Source organism: Pagrus pagrus, assembly GCF_965226575.1.
Source record: "Pagrus pagrus genome assembly, chromosome: 7".
Classification (NCBI taxonomy): Eukaryota; Metazoa; Chordata; class Actinopteri; order Spariformes; family Sparidae; genus Pagrus; species Pagrus pagrus.
The window spans coordinates 28,819,449-28,828,808 of NC_140191.1; the positions used below are offsets into that span (position 1 = coordinate 28,819,449).

The 9,360-nt window shown below is 41.8% G+C and overlaps 1 protein-coding gene across 3 annotated transcripts in view; it reads left to right on the forward strand.

Moving 5' to 3' along the window:
• The window catches only part of LOC311260582 (low-density lipoprotein receptor class A domain-containing protein 4-like), a 284,242-nt gene extending 275,612 nt beyond the window's left edge, over window positions 1-8,630 (forward strand). For all 3 annotated transcript variants that reach the window (XM_084358599.1, XM_084358600.1, XM_084358601.1), the window contains one exon: window positions 1,718-8,630. In XM_084358599.1, the coding sequence (XP_084214725.1) occupies window positions 1,718-2,302 (585 nt within the window). In that variant the 3' untranslated portion in view covers window positions 2,303-8,630. The remainder of the gene's footprint in view (window positions 1-1,717) is intronic.
• The last annotated feature ends 730 nt before the right edge of the window (window positions 8,631-9,360 follow it).

Below are 9,360 nucleotides of genomic sequence, written 5' to 3' on the forward strand. Positions count from 1 at the left end.
TGGAGAAGGCACTTTGGATCTTTTCTCCACATTACTCCAATTACAATGTTGTGTCTTTAATAACTAATTGGTGATACATTGATGGGTGCTGTTGCTGCAACACGATCATCATTAATTGGATTGTTTATTCCAGTTAGTTAGAACTGAAGACTCTCTTTGATGAGAGGTGAAATGTCTTCAAGAAACTGAAACGTCCAGTTGCCTACGATATAGCACTTAGAATTACCATGACCTGGATGACTGAGAACCTTCATCAACATTTATTGAGTATAGTGTTTACGTTGAATTCACGTATACTTGCAGGGAAATGTATTTTCTTAACAGTTAAAAATAATCCCACTGTAACAAATGTCATTAGGGCTGGTTTTGAGATGCAGTTTAATGCGGGGTCAACACCATTGATGTAATGGGCAACTTGAGATACTGTGTTTGAAGATATTGCCCCATTCATCCCAGTGATGGTGGCTTACTGGGCATATATGCTGTAGAAGTTTTTCAGGCTCCTGCATATTTGAACTGTAGAGCGTGCCCATACCTCTCTAGTTGAACCTACTGAGGTAGGTGAGTATCAATACTGTGTTACTGATACTTTTTCGATACCATGTGTTCAAAAGTGTATGTTGCATTTGATAGTGTCAAAAGTACCAAAGCTGTATAAAAAACTGATCTACGATCAGATTTCCAACCAAAGGCCAACCCACAGATAACAACATTACAAACTTGTTGCCATGTGTTAAGTTACTTTTTCTGCACCAGCACTGTGTGCAAGTTGTTAATTAAAGACAAATAAATACAAAAATTACTCTACATTCTCTGCCCAGGACCTTTTTTCCGTGGTATCGAAAGAGGTACTTTTTGTTTATACTAGCACTGCATCGAAGTTTAAAATTCTGGTATCGTGACCTGACCCAGGGGGTCACAAGTTAATTTTGAGGGGTCATAATTAAGATAAAAAAGAAGAAAAACATATCTACTAGTTTTTTAATATAACATTTTTTTTTTTTTTTCCAAATAACAGTTAATTTTACCTGTTCAGGACTCTTTTTAGATCAAACTATCTGAGAAGCAAATACAGTATCACTCTTGCGTTGAATTGCTCACAGGCATATACAACCTGGGTCGAGGGTTGCATGTAAAGGCAAGCTAATGCAAAGGTAGAGTGGGTCGTCCACTAATCAGAAGGTCACTGGTTCAATCCCTAGCTTCCCCAGGCATATTCAAAGTGCCCCAGGGCAAGATTCTGAACTTCAACATTGCTCCTGATGCCATTGCCATAAGTGTGTGAGTGTTAACGGGTGAATGTTGAATGTGTTGTTGAGTACTCTGAGTGGTCGGTGGATTAACATTTTCATTGATTTGTCACTTGTCACTTCTTCATGTTGTGTTTTCCATTTTACTAAATTCTTCTTTTTTCAAATGTAATACATTACAGTGGGACACAGTGCACTGCACTTAACATTAGCTTGTTTTGTATCTATACATTTACCATATTGTAAAAATATAGAAAAATATTGCTTAAACTGTGTTGCCTGTCGATGCTAGTTAGCTGTCATAACTGTACTGACATTCTATATTCTTCTTTTTTTCTGTCCTTCTTCCCCTACTTCCTACCTTGTGTTGCCTCCTTCCTTCATCCTCTTCTTCATTCCCTCACTCGTCTTCTTTTCCCTGCCTTCTTCTTCTTCCTCTCCTCCTTCTGTCTCTGTCTTCCTCTCAGGTATTATATGCTCCCCAGGCAAGGGATCGCTTCACCGCTCCCTCCTTCATGCAGCGTGACCGCTTCAGCCGCTTCCAGCCCACCTACCCCTACCTGCAGCATCAGATCGACCTGCCACCCACCATCTCGCTGTCGGACGGTGAGGAGCCCCCGCCATACCAGGGGCCCTGCACCCTGCAGCTCCGCGACCCCGAACAGCAGATGGAGCTCAACCGCGAGTCGGTGAGGGCGCCACCCAACCGGACCATTTACGACAGTGACTTGATTGACATGGGAGGAGGTGGGAGCCTGGGAGGGGTGGGGGTGGTAGGGGGTGGAATGGGAGGAGGCGGCCCAAGGCCGCCGAGCAGTAACTCGGGCATCAGTGCAGCCAACTCCAGCAGCCACGGGCGCATGGAGGGCCCCCCGCCAGCGTACAGCGAGGTGATGGGTCACTACCCCGGCTCAGCATTCTTTCTACACCAGCACAGCAATAACCAGAGGGTAGGGGGGCCGGGGAGCAGGACGATCCAGCAGCAGAGCCAATCAGAAAGCACAATAGTACCTGCCAAGGCCAAGGACGGCCAGCCAGAGGACCTGGTGTGAAGAAAAGGTTAGGGGGGCAGGTGGGGCCACCCACCCCGGACTGAAAACTGTCTCTCCTCTTCAACCCCAATCACCTGTAAGCAGTGGACTCAATCGCTCTCTCTCTCTCTGTCTCTCATGTCCTCTCTCCACACTCCCATGCACAAATAAATATCAACCTTAGCTACAACAAAACAAGGAAAGAGAGGAAGCAAGAGTTGATTTCATTTCAGTTTCTTTGCGATGTTAGAAATTTAAACAGCTAGCACTGCTGGCAGGATGTATGCACTGCGTGGAGAGTTTTTATTTCCTCTACATGAGGAAGAAACACACTGCTAGCACAGATTGAAACGATTTGCTTTTTTTGTCCCCTTGGGCGACGGCTCTGTCCCTGGGAACTAAGGATAATGTTTTTCTTTTTTTTTTCGGACCAGGATCTGTGCACAAAGAGAGACCTGAGAATCAAAGACTTACAGAGAACACAACAAAACAAGATACTCACAAACCCAAATCTTAGTGCCAAGGTTCACGAGGAAGCAAAGCAAAGGGGGGGAATGACTTGTACTAACATTCACAAAAAACAAACACAAAAAAGAAAAGTTATCTAAAAGTTGCACTATCTTTTTGTTGTAAAAGAAAAGAGGGATTATGCTATGTGATGATAATAATTATGATGATGTGTTTGTTTTTCTTTCTTTTTTTTCTTCCTTTTCATGAATGGACTGACTGACTGAACTTTGGCTCCAAAGTTGTTCTAACAGTTGGGAGCAAAAAAAAAAAACAAGTATTATAAGCTTATGTCCCTCCTTTTTTTGAGAACCACAAGAAATACTCGTACCCAGCCTACGACATCTGTCTGCTTACACCACAGGCACAGTGAGACTTAGTAAGAGAGTAACCTTGCCTACGTTTGTGTACACTTCAGTGGGGAAGATATCAGCCTCATGACCGGCCGCTGGGTGGACGAAACATGTCTTACTTCCTCTGGTTTGTTTGTTACAAGATTTGAAGATGGCTCTCCCAAACCAGAGCTGTTCCTAAACTTGTAGAAAGATGAGAGCTGCTTGGCAAGATCCAACATGCTCCATTTGAACATTTTCTGGGAAATCTGGCCAGCTGGTTGGATATCAAGTTAACCAAGAATAACACAGCTCCATTAAAAAAAAACATATCGAACAGTCCATCCATCAGCCTGGTCACAGCAGATACTTCACTTTTCACCTCTGTCCCGACCTCTGAGTAACTGACACTTCCTCTTTCCTGTTTCCTGCGTGTCCCCCCTCCCTCCTCTTACCACTCATCTCGACATGCACAGTGCATTCTGCCAACAGCCACACTGAACACGAACCCCCGCCGCCATGACAACGAAAACACAAAACAAAAAAAAGAAGGCTCGGCTCTACATCTTCATGTCTCTAAAGCCACAAAAAAACACAAAAAAAATACAACAAGACAACACAAAGTGAAGATTCCTGTCTGCATCCGCCAGCACAGCGATCAGGTTTTAAATGAGAACTGTCTGTGGTCGAAGTCAAAGGGCTATGGGAGGGTCCTTTTTGTAAAAGAAAACCTTTTTGAAAAATCAAGCCTTTTTCTCTGCTCATCGTTGCCTTCTCCTCTGCTCTTGCGCTTTCTCTGTCTCTCTATCTTGTTTGCATTCAACACCAGTGCCCCCCACCCCGACCCTAACCCAGCTTTTTAACAATGTTTCTGGTAAACACTGTACATCATCCCTCCTTCCATCTGCGTGCAGAAAAAGTGTGTTCAAATGATGCAGAGTCCGCCAAGCCCTTTAAAGTGGAGACTGGAGTGGAGCCCTTGTTTGGCAGTGTGCTAGTGCAGTCCTCTCCTCCCTGCGTGTGTGTGTTTGTGTTGGTTAGACCTTTTAACAACACAGAAAGTACTTAATGCTCCATTGTGTGTGTGTCTGCATGTCTGTGTTTGTCTGAATGATTTATTAACCAACTGCTTTGTCTGAACTTAGAGATTCAAGGACATATTATTTGGCACTGTCTTTATTAGCACATCATCAATGAAGCTTTCATAAAAGCTAGAGATGCTTATTATCACGGTGAAGAAGCTCAAGGAAAGTGCATGCTACAGTCCCGCCCCACAGGTTCCATTAAAGTTGCACAAGGAAAACTCCACCTTTCTTGATAATCGTGATACAGCAGATTCACACACTATGTCCCAGTTTCATACTGCTCACTGATGCTCAGCAGGTTTTGAGTATGTTGTGTGTGCGCACTGAAAAAGTGTTGTGAGAGAGGCGAAGTCCCTCCCCTTCTGATGGACCACCATATGTCAGAAAAAACTCTGTACGGTAGTGAAGAGCGAGAGACGCATACATATACAAAATACATTTTTGACCCCATTTGAATTGTGAATTACACATATGATGTTTGTTCATTTCAAAGATGAGATGCAGAAAGATGCAGTTTGTCTGAAAACTGTTGAAGTATAAGACTGAAAATACATAATTAGAAAGAGTATACTCCCAACAGTCACTCTCAAAACCCACGACTGAAACTTTGTAGAGCTGGCCCCATATATCAGCCAGCTCACACAACTGACTAACTCTCCTTTTACATGACTGCAGTTTCGGCCAATTATGGCCAGATTTATGGTGATTTTCACCTTTTTTAATACTTTCTCTGTGGCGAGGCGACGGCCATGTTGGTGTTACATGTTGATGTATATTAAGCGGACAGTGTAGTTCACCAAGCTATGTTGCATAAAACTAAATGGTATTTATCATCTTTATGACAAACTGTGACTTTTCTGACTTGCAAAATGATCTTTTAGCTTGTCAAACATCATGTTCATGGCACAGTTTAATCAAGATCAAATGAGATTTTGTATCTCGTCTCTGACCGTAGTACAAGTTTTTTCTGAAATAAGGTCTCATAGGGCACATCAAAAGGGGCGGGACTTTGGCTCTCCATGCCGTGCACACAGGACATAGGGAAGCTGAAAATATAAGATAAATGGATGGATGGTGGTGAGACAGCTCGAGGTAGAACTGAGCAAATAAAATATAAAGTGCTAAATCTTTGGAAAACAAATTTGCTTTCTGTTTGAGGACTTAAACGTAATTTGTTTTGTCTTTTCTAGTTTTCAATGTCAAGAACTTTCATCTCACAAAATAGTGAGTTTTATTTTTAAGAAGTACTCAAAACATCTCCTCAAACAGCTATGAAATTGAGACACATGTATCTTTTATGCTCTAATTAAATGGTTTGAATCGCTGAAGTCCCTTACACTTAAAAACATTCGGTTATCTACTGATCACTACTAGATGCAGCCAGAGTGTGAAGTGAATTTGCAGCCTTATGCTGAGCTGGATTCCAGTTGAAACGTTAAACTTGGAACCTGGACTTACTCCTGGAGACGAAGGAGAATTTCATTCCCCTCCTTGTGCATGTAGAGCTCACCTTTTGATTTCACAGCGTTCAGATGTCACGAAGGTGGAGGTGAAGCCTTCTGCTTTCTGTTAGCATCAGTGTGTTTGAATGTATGCATGTGTCCCAGTGTGTCCATCTGGCTCTACAGTTGTGTATGTGTGTGTTACTACATCGCTGCTGCTATTGCTGTTGCTGCTGCTGCTACTATTGTTGCTACTGCTGCTTCTCATGCCCCACAAAAAGCCCAGCCCCCCACCCCCAAACTGTCCCCTCAGCTCATGCACAACTAGAAGGAGAGAAATCTGACCCTCTGCAGTCAAAAGCACAAGTGTTGAGACAAAGCGTGGTCTTCTTTCCTGCAAGACTGCATATAAAGACATTTTGTTACGCAGAAACCCAGTGAGTCCATTGTCCCAACACTTCTGCCTGTGGCTGCACAGACCTGCTTCAAAACCCGCTTCTCTTTCCTCCTTTTCTTCCTTCTTTTTGTTTTTCTTTTTTCTTGCCTTGCTCTGTCTGCGCAGTCATAGCTTGTAAATTGAGGATATAAAGATGAATTTTATGTTTTCTACAAGGAGGTTTGCATGTTACTATTATGTGAGTAAATAAGGTGCCTAATGTTCATGTTTGAGCAGACCACACCTCAGTCAAACTGCTGCTTGGAATCCTTACAGGGGCCTCATCTGGGACCCGCCCGCCTGTCTGACAGAATGGAACAGAAATATGTGAGAAAAGTTTGCCAGAAAAGATCAGTTCTGTCTTTTTGTAAAGTTGGGACAGGTGTTACAGTGGTGACTGTATCTAATCCGAGCGTGGATAAAAAATTTGATTCAAGATCCACGTGAAATTTATACATTTGGTGTAGCAAAACACCTGCTGCCTCTCCAAACTGCAGCTCAACCTTGACCGTTTTTTTTCGCTCCTGAGGTCCGGTCACGACCGGTGCAGGGGCATTGTTTGTGAGCGTTCCGTCTTCCATTCTGCCAGACAGAAGCAGTCTCTCCCGGCGAAGCACCCGTAGCCATCTCAACCAGCAATTTGACCAGCGTGTGGAGCAGACATAGGAACCCACTTGCACTCAAAAAGCTCCCACCTTCGTTGTGCCTCACTTCCAACGGTGCTTTTTTCAGTAGTCTGTCTTTCTTTATGTTTGTTTGTAAGGTGCTGTATATAACTTGAATATATTATGCACATATCCTACCCAATGGGTAGAAACCACAAAAAAATGTTGTGAATAATGTAATATAATGTATAGACAATATAAGAATTTTAAGAAGGCAGCATCAAATTTGTAAATGCCTACAGTTAAAAATGTGCTTTGTCTTTTTTTATGAGAAAACATGGTTTGCAAAGTATGCTTAGAATATGGTTTTGCAACACAAATACAAATTACTACTTATAATATTTTGCTATAAATAATAGTTATGATAAGGATGAGATAACCTCTGGATTAAGGAAAGTGTTGAGAAAGGATATTATTCACTTGTTTATTGGATCATCATAAACCAAGCTTTCACACACTGCTATCATTTGGGTACCGGCTGGTGGTTTTTATTTTCACCACAATCAACAAGCTAATGTAAAGTTCTATTACACAGATTTTTAAAGAAGACATCAGTTTGTGTGAACGCCACGACTTCAGCCGAGCCCCGGCTGAAAATAAACTTGCTCTGTAAATTGTTGGAGAAAAAAAAAAGCCGGAGCTGTCTAGTTTGGGAGACCTGTCACATGACCACTGCACACGAGAGCCGTCAGCACTTCCAAATAAGGAACAATATGTTTCTGTATTCATAGATCTTAATAATATTTTAGTTCATTTCAGCTGTAATTTTGTATATCTGCCAAAGTATAAATCTGTGGAGCACACTCAGCACTGCTGGGGCTCTGGTTAAAGCATTTCAACTCCATTGCAGGAGGATCATTTGACTATATGATCACATTAACTGTAAAACATTCAAGGAAAAAATGCTCATTCCCTTTTTGTTGGTCAAGATTGGAAAGTTGCACCAGCGTGAAACGAGTGAAAAATGCCGTTAAAACTGTCATTTAACGTTTCTCTCTTTTGTTATCATGATTTATTTTTGACATTACAGTGTAACATGTGGCACAGTATATTGCAACAAAAGTCATGTTTAATCTGCAGTCATTTATTTACAGTATGTACTGAAAGATAACTCGTAACACTGTACAATAACCGCAGAGCATGTTCATTCTTATCTATAGACGATGTACATAGCAACACGCCATTTTCTCTTCAAAGCACCAAATAAGTGGCAGTTGTGTAGTTTTAATTTGGAAAAAGTCTCTATTGTAACTTTGACTGGAGCGCCGCTCGGCTCTCCTTCTTAATACACCTTTTTTTTTTTTCGTTTCCTGCACTAGCTTGAAGAACTAACTTGGGCTCAGACTGATTTTTATTTGATTTCTGCCCCCTGCAGCGCGCTCCCTCTTTCCAGAAGTCTGTACTCAACTGCTGACAACAAGTAGCTGTTTTTATCGTTCCAGATTTTAATAATAATAATGATGATAATAATAACAATGATAACGTCTCAACAGTTTGGTATTCTCTCTGTCTTGACAGTTACCATAGGACTGCTTCCATCATGGGTTTTGTAACATTGGTTTGCTTTATTTACAAAATGAATCCTTCTCGTTCCCCCCTTCCCCCCTCTGTGCTCAAGTCTTGATATATATATGACTGTAGTCAGTACAGTATACATATATCCAGACACGGAGGTAAAATTGTTGTGTATTTTTGCCTCTTTTTATTTAAGCAATTGTGATGTAATAGGTTTTAGGCCTAAGGTCTGTTATTGCAATACTTTTACAGAAAAGAAGAAAAAAATCAAAAAATGTTGCTCTAAGTGCTGTTGTAGTCAAAGATTTTATGCTTGTACTTATGCTGTAGTCAAACTGCAGCGTAATGAATAAAACTTTAAAAGTGATTACTCTGGTGTTTTCCCTGAGTGTTATAATGAGCCTCTGTAATGTTATTACTGTAGTCAGAGTGAGCAGCTCTTTATCCGTCCTCACTGATGCTGCCAGATACCTTGAGCAGGAGGAAAGACGCATCAGCAGCTCGTCAGCCTGGTTTAAAGCCCAGTTGGTCGGTGATGAAGGTTGAGGCTAGATACACCGACACGCAACACAGAATGCTGCTGTGATGTTATTAGGTTAGGCAGTATTATTTATAACACATTTCAGCACAGGTAGGTGCATTACAAGTGAGTTCTGCTCCATGTTAGGCATGTTGACACCAGGTTGTATATTATCTGCACATGTTTAGTAGCTGTATCGATGTGTTGCCTGTTTTGTGAGGGGTGATTGATAACTTTGTTCCCTGAGGTAGAAGTCGGTTTCAGCTGGCAACTTGGGCCTCCAGGACACGGGTCACAACAGCAATAATGTCGTCATCACTGTCAAAATGGGAACCACCAAGCTCCGAAATTATCCCAAACAGAAATACCACAAAAGTTATTAACTTTGAACTTTCTGTTCTCAAAGAGTTGAACTGCACCTGCATGGAAAGAGGCTGTTAAATGAATCTCCTTCTACCATGAGCCACAAACTTATCAATCACCCCTCATCTATAAACAACGTGTGACATTTGGCAATTTAGGATATGGCCTGTAGAAAGATGGCCACTTTTACTATTGTAAGTGCTGAACAAAGGGG